At 38.8% G+C, this 21608-nt stretch overlaps 1 protein-coding gene across 1 annotated transcript in view; it reads right to left on the reverse strand.

Annotated features, from left to right (window-relative positions):
- Positions 1-2600: 2600 nt before the first annotated feature.
- The window catches only part of LOC122751352 (cytochrome P450 2K1-like), a 31594-nt gene continuing 12586 nt past the window's right edge, over positions 2601-21608 (reverse strand). The window contains exons 6-10 of the mRNA XM_043998363.1: positions 18679-18852; positions 16413-16554; positions 14596-14783; positions 10770-10911; positions 2601-2803 (exon numbers count right to left, since the gene is read on the reverse strand). Coding sequence (XP_043854298.1) covers positions 2601-2803; positions 10770-10911; positions 14596-14783; positions 16413-16554; positions 18679-18852 — 849 coding nt within the window. The remainder of the gene's footprint in view (positions 2804-10769; positions 10912-14595; positions 14784-16412; positions 16555-18678; positions 18853-21608) is intronic.

Genomic DNA, 21608 nt, shown 5'->3' on the forward strand with positions numbered 1-21608 from the left:
TCCATAAATCTGACAGATAAACTATTCCATTTTCTCTTAATTTGCTTATGGTATCACCTTTTATGTGTAAATCATGTACCCATTTTGACCTTATCTTGATATACAGTGTGAGATGTTGGTCTATACCTAGTTTCTGCCATACTGTTTTCCAGTTTTCCCATCAGCTTTTGTCAAATATTGAGTTTTTGTTCCAAAGGCTTGGATCTTTGGGTTTATCATATACTAGATTACTATGGTCATTTACTATAATGTAATTTGTACCTAGTCTATTTCATTGATCTACCACTCCATTTCCTAGTGAGTACCAGATTGTTTTGATAATTACTGTGTTATAATAGAGTTTGAGATCTGGTCTAGACCACCTTCTTTCACATTTTTCCATTGATTCTCTTGATATCCCTGAGCTTTTGGTCTTCCAGATGAATTTTTAAAATTATTTTTTCTAGTTCTATAAAATAATTTTTGATAATTTGATATGGCACTCAATAAATAGATTAATTTAAATAGAATTGTCATTTTTATTATATTGGCTCAGCCTACCCATGACCAATTATTTTTCCAATTGTTTAGATCTGACTTTAACTGTGTGAAAAGTGTTTTATAGCTGTGTTCAGATAGTTCCTGGGTTTGTCTTGGCAGGCAGATTTCCAAGTATTCTATATTGTCTGGCATTATTTTAAATTAAATTTCTATTTCTATTTCTTGCTGCTAGACATATAGAAACCCTGATGATTTATGTGGGTTAATTTTGTACCCTGCAAGTTTGCTAAAGTTATTAATAATTTCAAGTAATTTTTAGTGAAAACAGCATTAATTCAGCACTTACTATTTAATTGGCACTGTGCTAAGCAAAAGGCTTCACTTCAAACAAATTATTAAAGATAAAAAAGGCAGCATGTCAAAAGAGTATTGGTCAAGAAATCAGGAGACTTGGGTTCTAGGGCTATATCTAGAGCTATAGTTAAGGTGGAGAGAGTGGGGTGTTTGACTAAGGCATTGAAACCTAGAGGGCTCTGACATTTACATTTATTCCTTTGGTTGGGTAGAAACAACTGAGCTTAGCACCTGGTTAGTAAGAATAACTAGTTAAGACAGGAAGGTACCAGATGATGAGCTTTCTCCTCCTTGCTTAGCCCCATCCCAAGGTAAGCTCCTTCCTAGACTGATCCTCCCAACAGTGACCTAATACAATCCAATTCAATAAACATTTATTAAGTACCTGCTATGTGTCAGGTGCTGTTCTGAGCAATGGGGATATGATTAATATATTAATGACCTCCCTTGAAGGGATGCCTTGGGATCATCTTCTCCCCACAGGGTAGTATTGGAGGTGCTGTTCCCTTATTTCAGGTTTGATTTGGAGATGGATGAAATGAGGCATTTGCAAATCCTCAAGCATTAACAAGTTTACTTTGCACTAACCCAGAAAGTGGGCAGTTCAGCGACACAGTAGTTAGAGCACTAGCCTTGGAGTCAAGAGTACCCAAATTAAAAATCTGGCCTCAGACACTTATTAGCTATGTAAAATGAGCTAGAGAAGGAAATAGCAAGCCATTCCAGTATCTTTGCCATGAAAATCCCAAATGGGGTCCCACAGAGTCAGACTTGGCTGAAACAACTCAACAAAAGCCCAGGAAGAATATACAAGGACACAGAGATACTTAACTTTTCTAGATGCACCCTGCCCCTCATCTCCATCTGGAAACACATCTGGTCTATAAGTGTTTAGACTATGGTAACCCATGTGATCTTATACAGCTACCAAATCTGAGAGACTCTGACACCATAAAACTGGGACATTTATGCCTCTAGATGACCAGGAAGCTCTATGTCAGGGAAGCAAGGACCAATTAGGTTCCAGGGGCTGCTTTGTTCTAGGTCCACCCCACGTTGCTGAGAAGGGAGAGGAGGGTAGGGAAGGAAGCTGCGTCAAGGAAGATGATGTCCATCAAGTCCTAGAAGCAGCTTTGTCGTCTTTGAGGTAAAATCTTCCCATGTTGTGATTGGGAGAAAAGAAGATACATCAGGGAATTGCCAATCCTATCATAGGAGTTCTTAGGATAATGTTGGAATGAGGACAAGAGTGGCAGCTAGGTGGTACCACAGTGCATAGAGTGCTAGACCTGGAGTCAGGAAGATGCATCTTCCTGAGTTCAAATTTAGCCTTAGACATTTAGTAGCTGTGTGACCCTGGGCACCTCACTTAACCCTGTTTACTTCAGTTTCCTCATGTGTAAAATGAGCTGGAGAGGGAAATAGCAAACCTTTGCCAAGAAAACTCCAAATGGGGTGACAACCAAACAACAACTTGTCTACAGAACATTGAGCTAAGACAAATACTTACTATACAAGCTAAATATTATATTTTGATAATAATAACTATCTCTCAAGGTTAGAAAATGGGTGGATTATCTGTTTGGTATGGCATGTAACATGATATGAATGCTTAATAAATGTAATTGTGATAGCTGTGTTCCTACAGACCAGCTGGATCTTTACCAGGCAGGAAATATGTATATATGGTCAAAAGTCATTCTGGTTCTTTGGCTGCCATCTTGGAAGCAGTGGTCTGAGTGGAGTCCAGCAGCTATTTTCCCACATTAAGAGCCAGGGACTTCCTCCCAGGGGATAGCACAAACTAAGTGAGGTGCTGGGGTCAAGGTGAAGCCGATTTCAGGTGTTAGGTCAAGGTCTTCTGGCTCCAACCCTGGAGCAGGCTTAAATGTAAACTTCTGGAGGAAGCCTACAAAGAGCAGGAAGAGTTCCATCCTAGCTAGGGATTCTCCAAGACAAGCACGTTTCCCTGGATAAGGAAGGAACCGACAAATTCTGTGGTAAGCAGTTATAATGATGGGGTTTGAAATAATAATAATAGCTAGTATTTACATAGCACTTTAAGTATTGTAAAGCACTTTACAAATATTAACTAATTTTAAAAAATAATAAACATTTTTATTTATAGTTTTGGGGGCAGCTAGGTGGTGCAGTGCATAGATCACTGGCCCTGGAGTCAGGAGTACCTGAGTTCAAATCTGGTCTCAGATACTTAACACTTACTAACTGTGTGACCCTTGGCAAGTCACTTAACCCCAATTGCCTCACTAAAAAAAAATAAAAAATAAAAAGTAATTATTTATAGTTTTGAGTTCCAAATTTTAGCCCTCCTTCCCTCCCCCCTTTCTCTGCCTACCTGAGGTGGTGAGCAATCAAATGTGGGTTATATATGTGCAATTATGTAAAAATTACCATGTTAGTCATTTTGTATAAGAAACCTCAAATAAAAGAAAAACATGAAAGAAAGTGAAAAATAGCATCTCAGTCTGTGTTCAATCAATACCAGTTCTTTCTTTGGAGGTAGATAGTATGCTTCATCATTAGTCCTTTGGGATTGTCTTGGATCATTGTATTGCTGAGAATAGTCAAGTCATTCACTGTTCTTCATCAAATAAAATTGCTGTTTCTGTGTACAATGTTATCTTGGTTCTGCTCACTTCACTATACATCAATTCATACAAGTCTTTCCCGGCCTTTCTAAAACCATCCTGCTTGTCATTTCTTAAAGCACAATAATATTCCATCACCATCATATACCACAGTTTGTTTAGCCATTCGCCAATTGATGGGCATCCCTTTGATTTCCACAAATATTGTCTCATTATAAGTGGTTTTATTATCCTCATTTTACATATGGGGAAGTTAAAGTTAAGTAACTTGCCCTGGGTCACACAGCTAGTGTCTGGGACTGGATCTGAACCCAGTTCTTCCTGATGCCAGACCCAGTTCTCTGTCCTTTGCTCTACTCAGTGCCCCTAAGCTCAATTCAGATACCACTTCTATTTTTTCTTAATTTTTGAAGGCAATTTGGGTTAAGTGATTTGCTCAGGGTCATACAACTAGTGTCTGAGGTCAAATTTGAACTCAGGTCCTCCTGGCTCCAGGGCTGGTGCTACATATACTGTTACCACCTAGCTGCCCCTAGATAGCACTTTTTACTTGAGGCCTTTCCCAATCTCTAGTGTTACTATTCTGTACCACTCTCCTCAAAAAATTACCTTGCATAATGTTGTATATACAGGATGTCCCCAAAGTCTTAGTCCAATATAAACTTTAATGAGCTTATAACTATATTAATACTTTTAGGATGCCCTGTATTTTGTATACACTTATATATACATATGATTTCCTCTGATAGAATACAAGCTTCTTGAGGGCAGGGATTGTTTCACTTGTGTCTTTGTATCCCCAGAGCTTAGCACAATACCTAAATAAATGCTTGCTGATTGTTTGATGACCACAAATAAAATGGAGTGAAGAAGGGCATTCATTAGATTGTAAGATCCCTCAGGATGTAAGACTGTAAGATGCCTTGAAGGTGGTATAGTGGATAGAGTGCTGGACCTAGAGTCAGAAAGACTCATCTTCATGAGTTCAAATCTGACCCCAGATACTCACTAGCTGTGTGACCCTGGACAAGTCACTTAACCCTCTTTGCCTCAGTTTCCTCACCTGCAAAATGAACTGGAGAAGGAAATGCAAACCACTGTAGTACCTTTGTCAAGAAAACCCCAAATGGAGTCACAAAGAGTCAATTAAAACTGAAAAACAACAAAAATGAGAATAATAATACTCATAATATTAACTTCAAAGGCATGCGCACACACACACACACACACACACACACACATATGTTCAACAAAGGGAAATAAGACAAAGACATAAAGTTTTAAAACCTAATGGTGTAACAAATTGAGAAAGTAACGAGATCAGATGGTTTTCTTTAAGAAATACATTCATATATGAACATATATAAATACACATATGTGTATACACACACATACATACATATATATATTCATAGCCTCCAACTGTTTCTAGTGGGATATGCAGATCTTGAGTATATTTTAGTGATAAGTTCTCAAAGTTGAATTACATTAACAATTATGTGGAATTTTAAATTTGGTCCTCCCCCTCCCCCAATTTTGAAGTTTCTATCTGATAATAGTAAGGGATGGGAGGGCCTGTTTTCCAAGTCAGGCCCTCTTACTTCAGCCTAGGGTTGACTTTGTCCATATCGGTTACAGGGTTTGGGTAAAGACAGAAAGAGCAAATGATATATAAAAACTGAAATTCTCTGCAGTTTCAGGTGAATTATGGGTTCCTAATTTGTTGTTCTTATAGCTCTGTTTTTAATATGATTGCATACCTCAGTGGTGTAGGGCCTGGAGTCAGGAAGACCTGAGTTCAAATCTGGACTCAGACATTTACTGGCTATGTGACCCTAGGCAAGTCACTCAACACGATTTGCTTTACTTCCTCATTTATAAAATAAGCTGGAAAAGGAAATGGCAAACCACTGCAGTATCTTTGCCAAGAAAATTCCAAAATGAAGTCATGAAGAGTTGGACATGACTGAAATGACTGAACAACAACAATAATATGGTTAAGTCCATAAAGTTTGAGTTTGTTCTTACCACATGAACTAATTACTGGAAAAGCAAACTTGGGAGGTTGTACTATTGTTTTGCATCTTGTTACTAGCAAATTTTAGCTGAATTGCTTAGGAGTCTCTACAAGTGACTTGGAAACAGAAAAGCAGATCCACTAAGAGGAACTTTCTTCAGAGTTGCCCCAAGAACCAGGCCTATTCCAAAATGTCCAATTAGTCCAAGAACCAGATGACAACTATATGGGAACATCTGTGACTCTAAGATGAAATGTGCTCATTAAGTGAACATCAAGAGTGAGTTACCATTAATGTATTACTTCAAGAGAAGCTAGGTGGTACAGTGGATAGAGCATTGGGTTTGGAATCAGGAAGTCTCATCTTCATGAGTTCAAATCCAGCCTCAGACACTTACTAGCTGTGTGACCCTGGGCAAGTCACTAAACTGTCTCAATTCCTCATCTGTAAAATGAGCCAAAGAAAGAAATGCCAAAACACTCCAGTATCTTTGTCAAGAAAGCCTCAGATAAGGTCAGGAAGAGTGGGACATGACTGAAAAAAAAATGACTCAACAACAATTGTATTACTTCATCTTTTTTGTTTGTTTGTTTCATGGTGTTTATGTTACTGAGGGTTTTTTGGTGACATTGGTGATATGTAAATTTCTCCTCTCAAATTAGTATGCAGTGAGTCCTCTATGTGGTTTAATTTATAATTTGACTTACTAACCTATAGAGCCTATTTAACAAAATTTGTTTCCTTAAGGGATATATAAGATAATGACTTTACTAAACTAAGTTTAACTTTTATGACTTTGCAGGAAACGTGGCACCAGCAGCAGAGATTAGGATGATGCAGTTGAAGAGAGAGGAATGATATAGACCCGATTATGGGGCTGCACCATGAGCATGATGAGCACTTAAGTGGGAACTGTGTACAGTCAGCTATTGAGACAGAGTGACCCCAACTTTGAATCTTCATAAACCTTTGAGCACTGAACTCAGACAGGAGAGGGTGGGGTCCTTTTAGGACTAATCCCATTTTTTGAAGACTAATCTCATCTCCTGTGGGCTACTCTCAAGACCTAAGGGCTAATCCCATCTCTCAATGATGTAATGGGGAGGAGTTGAGGTGACACTAATCCCACCTCCTCATTGAGAGGTAAAATGAGGATTGTTTTATCCTTATAAGTAAATTGTTTTACTCTTGTTTATAAAAGCATCACAGATGGACTATATTCTTCTCACCAGTGCAATGGTACAGAAGAGTTCCAGGGAACTCATGATAGAAGAGGATCTCCAAATCCAAGAAAAAAAAAAAGAACTGTGGAGTATAGATGCTGACTGAACCATACTATTTCTTTTGTTTTGGGTGCTGTTGTTTTTTTTTCTCTATTTTGAGGTTTTGCATCACTGCTCTGATTTTTTCTCTTGTAACAGGATTAATGCAGACATAGGATTAATGTTATTATGTGTATATATATGTGTGTGTATATATATACATATGGATATGGATATGATATATAGATATATAGATATAACCTATATCAGATTACCTGCTGTCTAGGGGAGGGGGGAGGGAGGGGAGAGAGGGAGAAAAATCTGAAATTGTAAAGCTTGTATAAACAAAAGTTGAGAACTATCTTTACATGTAATGGAAAAAATAAAATACCTTATATGTATAAAAAAAAATAAAAGCATCACAGAGTTGGAATTTGGGAACTGGCCCCACTCCAAGAGCTTGATGCTTTGGTGTACCAATAAACTCCTTTTGTTTCCAAAAAGAAGGCAGTAGGGGCAGAGTGGGGCAGTGGGACATAACCTCTCCATGTTCCAGGCATCTTTCAAACATGGAGGAGTTGCCAGTATGCATTTCACCACACTGGTGAAATCACAGGCATGGACCAAGAAAAAAAAATTATGCTTAGCATCATCAATAATAATAGTTCATGTTTCTATAGTGTCTTATACATACAAAACACTTTCTGCATGGTGGTTCCTTTGAAGTAGATGGTACACGTATTATTAAAAATCCTGTTTTGTAGGTAAGAAAATAGTCAACAATCAATGGTTAATAAAGTACCTACTATGTGCCAGCAATAAAGCTCAGATAGGTAAGATGAGTTGCCCAAGGCCACACATCTTAGTAAATCATGGAGGCAGGAATCAAAGGCAGGTCTGTCTCCAAGACCAGGACTCAGTCCATCATATGACATTTTATTTCCCATCTCTATACTTTTGCATAAGCTATCTACACACACACACACACACACACACACACACACACACACCTCAAAATTCATTCCCTCTTTACCACTGCTTTGAGAATTCCTATTTTCTCTGTCAGTTAATAAATATTAAGCGCCTACTATGTGCCAGTCACTAAATTGGCATACAGAAAAAGGGCTAAAGAGAGTCCCTGCCCTCAAGGAGCTCACAGTATCAAAAACCACCTTTTATATGAAGCTTGGGGCAGCTAGGTGGTTCAGTGGATAGAGCACTGGGTTCTGGAGCTAGGAAGTTGTTGCTTAATGGTTTTTCAGTTGTGTCCAACTCTTCATAACTCCATTTGGGGTTTTCGTTGTAGAAATACTGTACTGGTTTGCCATTTCCTTCTCCAGCTCATTTTACAGGTGAAGAAATTGAGTCAAACAGGGTTAAGTGACTTACCAAGGTAATATAGTTAGTAAGTGTCTGAACTGAGTCAGCAAGACCTGAATTCAAATCTGGTCTCAGCCACTTACTGGCTTTGTGACCCAGGGCAAATTATTTAACCTCTGTTTGCCCTGGAGTCAGCTAGATGCTGACTCCATGGATAGAGTAATGGGGCCTGGAGTCAGGAAGACCTGAGTTCAAATCTGGCCTCAAATACTTACTTACTAGCTACATGACTCTGGGCAAGTCATATAATCTTGTTTGCCTCAGTTGCCTCATCTGCAAAATAGATTGGAGAAGGAAATGGCAAACCACTCTAGCATTTCTGCCAAGAAAACCCCATGAATAGTATTGGCATGCTATGTTCCACAAGGTCACAAAGAGTTGGATACAGCTGCACAACTGAACAATAAATATGAAACTTTGCTTGATTCCCCCCTCTCCATATCAACTGGTACATATTTTATATTTACTTTTATGTGTACGTATCACCTCCTCTATTAGAATGTAAGCTCTTTAATATCAGAGTCTAGTTCATATTTTTGTCTTTGTATTCCTGACAGCCTAGCATGAGACCTGATATATAATAGGTACTTGATAAATGCTTGTTGGTGGATTTATTTCTTTGTTGTCTATGTATATATTAGAGATTCACCCATAAGAACAGATGCCCAAGTGACTCAAAAGATTTCAGTTCAACTGATAAGCCCCAATTTCACCCAATTGGAAATTCCTTGAAGTCTGTAGGGTGGACATCATGGACATAGTAAGGAGCTTACTTTCCCCTGCATCTGATTCACAAAGTTTCTTTTTCTCCACAGGTATGTCCCTGAAGAGACTCTGGAACCACATGTGTCCTCTCTCAAAGGAGGAAGCAAAAGGAGTGTTTATGTTCTCCAAAGCTCTTGTACCAACTCTGTCCCTCAAATAGATATGCAGTGTTGAATCATCAATTTCTCCACCAATGAGGAGATTTTTATGCAAATATTCAAGCTTGAGATTTGGATTTCCCTAAAATGAGGTATTCAGAACGGAACACACTACTACTACACATGTGATCTGACCAAGGCAAAATACTATCATCACTACAATCCTGATTGCTTTGCTTCTCAATTCAACCTAAAATTCCTTAATGGAAACTTTCCTTAATGCCATATGACACTTACTTAGAGGTAGTTAGGTAGTGCCAGTAGATACGAATTCAAAATAGGTCTCAAACACTTCCCAGCTGTGTGACCCTGGGAAGGTTACCTAACCTCTGTCTGTCTCAGTGTCCTAAACTTTAAAAGGAGGATGATATTAGAACCTACCTCTCAGGGTCATTGGGAGGATTAAATGAGATAATATTTGTAACGTGCTTAGCACAATGTCTGTCGTATAGTAGGAATTTAATATATGCTTGTTCCCTTCCTACCTTTGTTTCTTACTTTACAGAATTATCATTATCATCCTCACCATTACTACTACTACTACTACAACTACTGCTGCTGCTGCTACTACTACTGGAAAAGATTTTAGAGGTTAGAAAAAAGTCAGCATTACCCAATTATACTGTGCTGAGCAAATGCTTGCTTGCATTTTGGTTGTTGGTACAGAGCTGGACAAAAGTTATTACATTTCGACATTTTAGGTCCTTTTATTCAGGCAGCTAGGTGGTGCAGTGGGTAGAGCTATGGGCCTGGTATCAGAAAGACCTGACTTCAAATTTGACCTCAGATACTTACCATGTGGCCCTGAGAAAATCACTTACCTTCTGTTTGCTTCAGTTCCTTCAACTGTAGAATGAGGATAATAACAGCTCCTACCTTCTTGGGTTGTTGTGAGGATCAAATTAAATCAGCTTAATAATATGTGTAAAGCCTTTAGGTTGGTGCTTGGCATAGAGTAGGCACTTAATAAATGTATATTCCTTTTTCTTAAGCCTTCTCAAATTGATTTCTCCTTTGCATTTTGCTAGCCTACATCCCATTTAAATCATCCCAGGAAATCTACTTAGCAAAACTTCAAAAAGTCTGGGAGCCCCCTGACCTAGAATGCCTTTGGTGGGCATACAAATTAGCTTGGAAGCAATACTGAAAAGGGCCAGGAGCAGCTGGCAACTTCACTTAACATGTTCCCTACATCTGTAAAATGAGGAAATGGGTTTGGATGGTTTCTAATGAATCCTGTTGCTCTTAATTCTAATTCTGTGATGAACGGGCAGAAGTAAACTGGTTTTGAGAGGGTGGTCCATGTTGGGAAAAGTATCCCTTCTTTTTATTCAGTTAATCAATTAACATTTTATTAAGTACCTACTATATGCCAGGCACTGTGCTCTTAATATCTGTCCTATAATCTATGGCAACAATTATAGCTGGTCATAGAACTTCCTTTTTTTTCTTCTTTTAAACCTAAGCCAAAAGGAATAATAATGGAGATAACACAGTGGGATAGATAAAAGCTCCAGACATATCTAACCCTGCCACACATTGTCTGTGGGACCTTAGGCAAATCATTTAAAACTTCTGAGGTCTCTTCTTAGCTCTCAATCCACAATCCACAATCTATTTAGAGGAATGTGTCCTCCATTAAAACACCTGTCCCATTGTGGTGACCATGAAAAATCTCCTAGGACCTTTCTTTCTTTCTTTCTTTTTCTTTTGTTTTTTCTTTTTTTTCTTTTTCTTTTTTACCTAGGCCAAAAGGAATGAAGCAGTCTTTCTTGACAAAGTTTCCAGAGGTATCAAGAAAGTGAGCAGGGTTGAACTGGTGAGGTGTCTCCCACTGTGTTTTGTCCCTGAAGACAGAGTTCAACAGAGGAATCACCTCTGTTCCCTGTAAGGAAAGGAAAGAGACTGGTGTCATTATAGAGACATATATTGCTCCCATGTGTGCCTAAATATTCTTTTTTTTTTCGGAGCAATGAGGGTTAAGTGACCTGCCCAGGGTCACAAAGCTAGTAAGTGTCAAGTGTCTGATGCTGGATTTGAACTCAGGTCTTCCTGAATCCTGGGCCGGTGCTTTATCCACTGCACCACCTAGCTGCTCCCTAAAAATTCCTTTTGAATGCATTTCCCTCCATCCTTTTCCCTGAAGAGGTGGGAGACCAGAGGGGTAGAATACTGCAGTCACGATCAGATTGTGGTCACAATGGCAACTGGTTTTGCTTTACTGTTTTTCTTTGTTACAAGGGGGTGGTAGGGACACTATATCCAGAATTATCTCTTATTTAAAAATAAAAGACATGAATAAATTTTTAAAAAATCTTTTAAAAAGTTTATCTTGGTGTGTTGCCTGGTTTTTTTTTTCTCTTTTAAAATTCTTGATTACAAGAGATGGCTTGCTGGGTAGGAGAAGGGAGATATTTCTAAATGAAGGGTATGTAAAATAAAAAGGACAAAAAGGTGACTCAGTGGATAGAAAGCTGGACCTGGAGTCAGGAAGAGTAATTGTCCTGAGTTCAAATCCTGCCTCAGATACTTACTACCTGCGTGACTTTGGGGAAATCACTTAACTTGGCTTGCCTTAGTTTCTTCATCTGTAAAATGATCTGGAGAAGAAAATGGCAAACCACTCTGGTATCTTTGCCAAGAAAACCCCCAAAAGGGTCATGAAGAGTCCGGCATGACTGAAATGACTGAACAACAACAAAAAGAATTTGTCCTATTTTCCCCAAAAGGACAGAACTAGGAAATTAAATTTAAATTGCCACAAGTCTGATTTCAATTCAATAAAAGGTAGAACTCCTTAACTATTATCAAGAGTTGTCTCTAGAGACAGACAGTACATTTTCCCCACCTTGGGTGGGGGTAAAGGGGGGGGGTGTGGGTTGGAGTAGGGAAGATAGATCTTGTCACCAAGTGGATGTTGGACAGACTTACCAAAGTGTCATAAAAAGGGATTCTTTCTCAAGCCCACCCCGAATTAGATGACCTCTGTGGTCCTTTCTAACTCTGAGATGCTGGAACCATAAGTTTCCTAAGCTCACTTTTAACCCTAGGTCACCCACTGCATTCTGGGCCATCACCTTTGTCTTGCCACTGGACTTTGATGACTCTGGAGGAGAAAGTAAGACTGAGAACTTTACCCAGCTCTGCCTCACTCATAGCCAATTCACTTTCAGGTCAAGACATCCCACTCATGATGTTATTGGTCCTCTTTGAGAATGAAGGATGAACAACATCAACAATAAGCGCAGGAAGTTCTGTGAGGTTCAAATGCATTGATAAAATGTAAAACTGAAACACTTTTCACATAAATCAAATCTGATCTAAATAATTGGAAAGATATCAATTGCTCATGGATAGGCTGAGCTAATATAATAAAAATGACAATTCTACCTAAATTAATGTACTTATTCAGTGCCATACCAATCAGACTACCTAAAAATTATTTTATAGAGCTAGAAAAAATAATAACAAAATTCATCTGGGAAAACAAAAAGTCAAGAATATCAAGGAAAATAATGAAAAAAAATGCATAGGAAAGTGGTTTAGCTGTACCAAATCTGGAACTCTGCTGTAAAGTGGCAGTCATCAAAACTATCTGGTACTGGCTAGGAAATAGAGTGGAGGACCAATGGAATAGGCTAGGCACAGGAGACACAGTAGTAAATGACATTAGTAATGTACTGTTTGATAAATCCAAAGACCCCAGCTTCTGGGATAGGAATTCAGTATTTAACAAAAATTGCTGGGAAAACTGGAAGAGAGTATGGCAGAAACTAGGCATAGACCAACATCTTACACCTTATACTAAAATAAGGTCAAAATGGGTACATGATTTAGACATAAGAGGTGATACCATAGGTAAATTAGGAAAAGGAATGGTTTACCTTTCAGATCTTTGGAAAGGAGAGCAGTTTATGACCAAACAAGAGATGGAGAATATTATGAAATGCAAAATGGATTATTTTGATTACATTAAATTAAGAAGTTTTTGTAGAAACAGAAGCAATGCATCCAAAATTAGAAGGGATGCAGAAAGCTGGGAAATAATTTTTATGGCCAGTACTTCTGATAAAGGCCTCATTTCTAAAATATAGAGGGAACTAAATCAAATTTATAAGAATCCAAGTCATTCCCGAATTGAGAAATGGTCAAAGGATATGAACAGGCAGTTTTCTGATGAAGAAATCAAAGCTATCTATTCCCATATGAAAAAATGCTCTAAATCACTATTGATTAGAGAGATGCAAATTAAAACAACTCTGAGGCACCACCTGACACCTATCAGATTGGCTAATATGACAAAAAAGGAAAATAATAAATGTTGGAGAAGCTGTGGAAAAATTGGAACACTAATGCATTGTTGGTGGAGCTGTGAACTGATCCAACCATTCTGGAGAGCAATTTGAAATTATGCCCAAAGGGCTATAAAGCTGTGCATACCCTTTGACCCAGCAATACCACTTTTGGGTCTTTTTCTCAAAGAGATCATAAAAAAAGGAAAAGGACCCACATGTACAAAAATATTTATAGCTGCTCTTTTTGTGGTGGCAAGGAATTGGAAATTGAGGGGTTGCCCATTAATTGGGGAATGGCTGGACAAGTTGTGGTATATGAATGTAAATGGAATTCTATTGTGCTATAAGAAATGATGAGCAGGAGGAGTTCAGAGAAACCTGGAAGGACTTGCATGAACTGATGATGAGTGAGATGAGCAGAACCAGGAGAACATTATACACAGTATCATCAACATTATGTGTTGATCAACTGTGATAGACTAGATTCTTCTTACCAATCCAATGGTACAAGAAAGTTCCAAAGGACTCATGATGGAAAAGGCTCTCCAAATCCAGAAGAAGAAAAAAAAAGGAACTGTGGAATATGAATGCTGATTGGACCATACTATTTCTTTTGGTTTTGGTGCTGTTGGTTTTCTGTTTTGAGGTTTTTCCTTTTTGCTCTGATTCTTCTCTTATAACATGACTAATGCAGAAATATATTTAATGTTATTATGTATATATAACCTATATCTGATTGCCTGCTGTCTAGGGGAGGGGGAAGGGGGAGGTGGGGGAGAAAAATTTTAAATTGGAAATCTTATATAAACAAATGTTGAAAACTAGATAAAATGTAAAACTGACAGACTGAAAACCTTTTGGTGGCCACATCAATAATGTCTCCCACTGACAACTTCAATATCAGGAATCCAAGTATAGAAGGGCCCATTTTGAAAGAACCAAATTCCATAATTTCTAATAATACACACCTTGGGCAGCTGGTGGCACAGTGGATAGAGCATTAGCCCTAAAGTTTGGAGGACCTGAATTCAAATCTCACCTCAGACACTTACTAGCTGTGTAACCCTGGGCAATTAACCCCAATCGCCTTAAACATCCAGGGCTATGTCCAGTTCTCCTGATATATATCCTGCCAATGGACCCAGATGGCTTTGGAGAAGAGAGTGAGGCTGGTGACTTTACACAGCCCTGCCTCACTTAAATCCAGTTCACTGCAAGTCATGATGGATGTCATGGTCCTCTTCCAGAACAAAGAACAAACAACAACAACACACCTTAGGAATTACATATCCCCGAAATTGTGTATCAGCAGCAACACTGCGGGACAACCCCATGGGCACGATATTGGCAAATCTCTGTATTTCGTGTATTACTGCATCTGTGTACGGCATGTTTTTTCGATCTTGCACTTGAGGGTCTCGGCTAAGACTAATGACTTTATTGATTTCAGCTTGGACTTTTCCTTGAAAAAAAAAAACAATGAAAAAAAGTGGAGGGATGTAGAAATGAAGGGAAGATTGTACATGCAGACCTCAAATTATATCATAAGGAAATCATCATTAAAACTGCTAGTACTGCTTTAAAAAATAGAAAAGTATATACTAGACAAAGAAGAATCAGAAACAACTGAATTGTATGACCCAGTGATTAATAAGCCTGAAAACATAAATCTGGAAAGGTCACTTTTTTTTTTAAGTAAAGTACTGTATTTGTTTAGGATTCTTTATTCCCTGTTCTTAGGGTAGCTAGGTGGCACCATAGTGCTTAGAGTACTGGGCCAGGAGTCAGGAAACCTCTTTCTGAGTTCAAATCTGACTCTTACTAGCTGCGTGACCCATGACAAATCATGTAACCCTGTTTTCCTCAGTTTCCTCATCTGTAAAAAGAGCTGGAGAAGGAAATGGCAAACCATTCCAGTATCTTTGGCAAGAAAACCCCAAACAGGGTCACAAAGAGTTGGACACAACTGAACAATTTCTTATTCTTTGACAAGCTCTCTATTCAGATGCTACATTTTTACTATGTAATTATTTTGTTGGTAAGTATCTAACACTATGAGGCCTGTATTACCTCATTATGAGGATTGTCTTACTTTTTTTGTATTCCCAGAGTTTATCACAGTCCCTGGCACATAGTAGGCACTTAATAAATGTTTGTTGATTGATTTTGGTCTTTGAAGTGAATCAGAACCTACTGAAATGGGGTGGGGGGTGTGGTATATTGGAAGGTGATTGTCTAGGGGTCAGGACACCAGTATTCACTAAATCATAAATTTAAAACTGGGAAGGGAACTTTCAGGTCATTGAGCACAACCCCTTCACTTTCCAGATGAGGAAACTGAGGCTCAGAGAGGTTGACTACAATCACATGGGAAGTAAATATCTGAGGTGGGATTGAAACAAAGGACTTCCTGATTCCAAGTCCAGTACTCTAACCCCTATACCATACTGCCTAGTTCTGCTACTAATGAGCTCTGTAACCTTAAGTAGGTGACTCTAAGTCTCAGTTTCCCTATTATTTGCATATATTTTAGAAATGCTTATAAGTGTACTGCTGTATCCTCTTCTACCCCACCCCCAGTAGAATGTGAAATCCTTGAAGTCAGGGATTGTTTCATTTGTATTTTTGTATTTCAGTGTCTAGCATAATACCTGGCACATTGTAGGCATGTAAAAAATATTTCTTATATAGGGTGTGGTGGCACCTCCTGTAATCTCCACAGTGGGGAAGGCTAACTCTGGTGGATTGCTTAAGCTCAGGAGTTCTGAACTGTAGCAGTACTAAGTCAATTAGTGTGAGTCCTTAGAACTGAGGGAATGCCAGGCTGCCTAAGGAGGGACAAACCAACACAGGTTGGAAAAAATGGAGCATGCTGATTAATATTGGGATCAGGTCAGTAAGTGGTCATTGCACTTATAGTTTGGGCAATAGAGAAAGACCCAGCCTCAAAAAGATATGAATAAAGCACAAATTAAATGAATGAATGATTGCTTATTGATTCTACAAATTGATTCTATAATCTATAAAATAAGGGAGTTTGACTAGGTGAATTTCAAGATTCTTTCTAGCCATAACATTCCATGATTCTTACTTTGAACCTCAGGATACTTCATCATCAGAAGAATGCCCCAGCAAAGTGTTGTCGATGTTGTCTCTGTCCCAGCACTAAAAAGATCCAGCGTGGTAAAGAGTAGGTTCTTCTCATGGAATTCAGTTTTTGGATTTTGGGTTTCCTACAACACATACATCATCACTGATAGTCACTGTTCACTGTTGCTCTGTTGGCAAATGTTTAACAACCAGCTCTCCAGCGTGGAAAATGTGCCTAGGACACACTTTTGATTTGAATAGGCATTAATATGCATTCTCTATCACTTTCTTAAATCTAGACAATCAACAAAGCAATAAATCAAGTGCTGATTTGTAGCATTTGCCAACTTCCAAAATGTAAATGTTCACACAGAGAATTTAGCACTTTGACTTCGAAGCCCATATGGGCTGACTCCAGCACCTTCTGATTATATGATTCTAACCTCTAAGGAAAATGGATGCTACTGCTCTGAGGTCCAGTAGCAGAAAAAAGATTCCAGGTTTGCTATGAAAGGACAAAAAGTCCAGTAGAATGCTCATGACAGAGATTCCACTGAGTTTTATGGCAAGATTTGGCTTAATGCTGTTCTATTTAGAAGTAGTACCAATGTATTAGAAAGAAGAAGGGAAGCCATAGGGAACAAGCATTTATTAAATTTGAGCTTCATAACAAACCTTGTAAGTAGGTGCCTTTATTATCTCCATTTTACAGTTGAGGAAACTGAGACAGAAGTTAAGTGACTTGCTCAGGATCACACAACTAGCAAAATGTCCAAAGCTGGATTTGAACTTAGGTCTTCTTAACTCTGGGTGCAATTCTGTATCCACCGCACCACCTAGCTTCTACTTAGTATTGTTGTTATTCAGTCATTTCAATTGTGTCCAACTCTTTATAACAACATTCAGAGTTTTCTTGGCAAAGATGATGAATTGGTTTGCCATTTCCTTCTCTAGCTCATTTTAATGGTGAGGAAACTGAGGCAGAGTTAAGTGATTTGTCCAGGGTCATATTGCTAGGAAGTGTCTGAGATCAAATTTGAAAAAGACAGAACTCAAGGCCCTGGAGGATCATGGAATGACTTTGCAGTTAACATAGAAACCATGTTTACCTGTTGCCATTTTAACAGAAAGGAATCCACAAAGCCAGTTAAATGGCTGATGTTGAAATTCTCCAGGCTCAGCAAATTCCAATAGCTCAACCTCTAGAGACAGTTTCCTTGTCTGATAAATGGGGATAATAATATTGGACCCATCACATGGGTCTCTTAAGAGGGTCAGATGACATGACCTATATGACAATGACTTTAAAAGTTTAAAGGCTGATAGCAGTGTGAGAAATTGGCCAAAATGATATCTATGGAATTTTCTAGCTCTAAATACTAAGATTCTCTGACCTAACTAAAATATACTCCCTGAGGGCCAAAAATTGTTCTATTTGTATCTCTAACAACTTTATTTGTATCTCTAATTGTAGTGTCTAGTGTTCATTAGTAATTGACTGACTGACTGACTGACTGACTGACTGACTGAATGAATGAATGAAGTGGAAATTACAGGAAGGCAATAATAAAGGGAAATTCCAAACACTGAGAGCTGTCTAAAGGTGGGATGTGAAGCCTTGAGAAGTAGTGAGCTTCCTGGTCAGTGAGGCTGAATAGCTAGCTATAGAGAATTTCATAGAAGGGATTACTTCTCTGAATTGGACTAGATGACTTCAGAAAACCCTTCCAACTCAAGGATTCTGTAATGACTCCATAATCATGTGATCGTGTCATTACCATGTGAAAAGTCTTGGATCCAATTCCAGCCTTGGATACTTACTAGCTGTGTGACTGAGCAATTCACTTAAGTTCTCTGAAGCTTGGTTTCTTTATATGTAAGATGAGGATAACCACAGCATCTGCCTCATAGGAATTGTTGAGTGTGTGCACAGTGCTTTGAATCCATTAAATTGCTATGTAAATGGAAGATATTGTTGTTGTTGTTGACATTATAAAACTCAGTATGAGGGACAGCTGGGTGGTGCAGTGGATAAAGCAGCGGCCCTAGATTCAGGAGGACCTGAGTTCAAATCCACCCTCAGACACTTGACACTTACTAGCTGTGTGATAAGTCACTTAACCCTCATTGCCCTGCAAACAAAAACAAAAACAAACAAAAACAACAAAAAACACCTCAGTATGAAAATTTGCCAAGAAAACTGACAGAACTCAAGGTCCTGGAGGATCATGGAGTGACTCTGCAGTTAACATAGAAACCATGCTTACCTGTTGCCATTTTAACAGAAAGGAATCCACAAAGCCAGTTAAATGGTTGATGTTAAGATGGAGGGCATGACTCTCAAATATCTTGTGAAAGAAATTTTTCATCTGCTCAATATTCCATAGGATCATCCTATGGGCTCCAATCATGAATCCCAGAAAAGGATAGTTATTATATAGCTAGGCAGGAGGAAAAATGAGAAAAGAGGTAGCTATTGTAAGCATGTTGATTACTAAAGATTAATAGCTGCCATCTGGGAGAACAGAATGAAACCTGCTTATATATTTTGCAAAAAATACTTTCTTCTCACAGAAGGTCTGACAGTCCTCACGGTCCTACCTTAACACATTTGATTATGTGTCTCCCTACTTACAGAACCCAGCCACATAAGTCCTTATTAATGCTCCCCGTTTTTTTACAAAGCATTTTTGAAAGCACTGAGAATAAATATCTGCTAATGTTCTCCTTAAAAAATAATCACTTGAATCTAATTAAACCAATATGTGTTTGAAGTGATGGCCTTGATAGTGACTAATAAAATATGCTTGGGCATACTCAAATATGCCTTCCAAAGTATGTATTCAAGTTTACATAAATGTGTGCCTTTCATTGTTCTGAGGGAATGTGCTGCCCTACCAAAGGTGTAGTATCTGCGCTTTCTAATCATGCCCATATGGGGGCTAATTACTTACTTATGACCCCAGACTCTTTGCACAACTGGGAGCATGAGGTTTTCCCCTCCTGAAATGCTATCCACACTTCTCCCCACATACTTCCAGATTCCTTCAAATCCCTGTTCAAACATCACCTTCCAGATGAGGTTTTTCCTGGTCAGACTAGTTGCTAATGCTTCCCCACCAATACCTACCCCTTCAACAAATCATCTTCCATTCATTTCCTATATGCTGAAAAAAAAGTCCCAAGTCTTAGTGAATTTTAAGCCCTTAAAGCTTTGAGACATCCTGTATTTTGTATATTCTTATCTGTGGTTATGCTGTCCCTTCCCCATTTCCCACCCCTGTCCCCCAGAATGTAAGCTCATTGAGGGCAGAGACCATTTTACTTATCTCCAGAGCCTAGCACAGCTCCTGGCACTTGGTTGTTACTTAATGAATGCTTATTGATGGACTGGTTAATTTGAATATTACCCATCCTACCACTCTCAACTCAAATACCTTCTTCTGTGTGAAGCTTTCCCAGACCATCCCCATCCCAAGGGGATTTCTCTCTCCTTTGAACTTACATAGCATTTTCTGTATAACACTATTTTGGTAAGAAGTGATGAACTGACTCATGACATTTCTTGTATTGTTGGATGCTCTTGCTTATCCTTTATTTTGTTTTGTTTTGTTTTGTTGGGGTTTTTTCATCCTTTGTGTTTGAAGAGGACCAATGACATCACAGAGTAATGTCTTAACTTATGAGTAAATTAGATTTAAGTGAAACAGAGTTTACAAAATCATGAGCCTCGGGATCCCCCTGGGTCCAGGGGTAATGATTTGTCCACTGTGTCACTTAGCTAGATGATAACATCTTTAGGGTTAAATTGAGGGGTGAAGGGAATTCATTGGGGGAGGGGGAAGGGCAGAAGCGAAATCCTACATGAAAGTAACAGGAAAAGGCTTATAGAGTGGGGGAAGAGATGGGAGAGGAGCAGGGCAGTAAATGAATTTTACACTCATCAGAAAAGGCTCAAATATCTTAAACTCATCAGAGCTGCCTCAAGGAGGGACTAATAGACCCCAACTGGGTGGACTAATCTATTTAATCTGGGCAGTAAATAAACCTAACACACATTAAAATTGGCTCAAAGACCTCAATCTCATTAGAATAGGCTCAAGGAGGGACTATTGTATACACTCAATTGGGTAGAGTAATCTCCATAACCCTGCAGGAAAATAGGAGGGGAAAGGGATAAAGAGTGAGGGGCAAAAGAAGGAAGGGCAGAGTGGGGGAGGGGACAGACAGAAGCAAATCCCTTTTGAAGAGCGATAGGATGAAAGAAGATGGATAATAGAATAAATATCATGGGGAAGGGAATATGATGGAAGGGAAACAGTTAACAATAGTAATCATGAAAAAGAGAAAAGGGGGAAAAATTGTACAAAAAATATTTATAGCAACTCTTGGTGGAGGCTAAGAATTGAGAATCAAGGGAATGTCCATCAATTGAGGGATGATGGAAAAAGCAGTGTTATATGATTGTAGTGGAATGGACTTGTGCTACAGGAAATGACAAACAGGATGATCCCTGAAAAACCATGAAAGACTAATGAACATCAATGTGTGGTGAAGTGAGCAGAGCTGAGAGGACATTGTGCGTAGTGACATCAGTATTGTTCAATAAGTAATTGTGAATGATTTAGCTACTCTCAGCAGTACAATGATCCAGGACAATCCCAAGGAACTAATGAGGAAGCATGCTATGCACTGCTATAGAAAGAACTGATAAAAAGAACACCTGTGAATTGTATATATAACCTGATTGTGATCTTGTGGAGGGGGGAGGAAAGGGAGGGAGGGAGAGAGAAAAATTTGGAACTCTAAATCTTATGAAAATGAATGTTGAAAACTACCCTTACATGTAAATGGAAAATAAAATAAATATTTGTTGAGAAACAAAATCATCAGCCTCAAGGGGGCAGAGACAAGATGGCAGGGGAAAGGCAGTAGCTTCCCTAAGATCTCCCCAAGACTCCTCCAAATATCTTCAAATTATGACATAAGACAATTCCTGGAGCAGCAGAACTCACAAAAAGACAGGGTGAAATAATTTTCCAGCCAAAGATAACTTAGAAGATTGGCAGGAAAGGTCTGTTGTACTGGGGTGAGAGTGTAGGGTAGCCCAGCGCAGGCCATGCTGGCACAGACCCAACCCCAGTATAGAACCAGCCCTAGACACAGCAAACCAGGAGTAAGCCTTGGGAGTCTCTGA

This window comes from Dromiciops gliroides, chromosome 1 (genome assembly GCF_019393635.1).
Source record: "Dromiciops gliroides isolate mDroGli1 chromosome 1, mDroGli1.pri, whole genome shotgun sequence".
NCBI classification, from domain to species: Eukaryota; Metazoa; Chordata; class Mammalia; order Microbiotheria; family Microbiotheriidae; genus Dromiciops; species Dromiciops gliroides.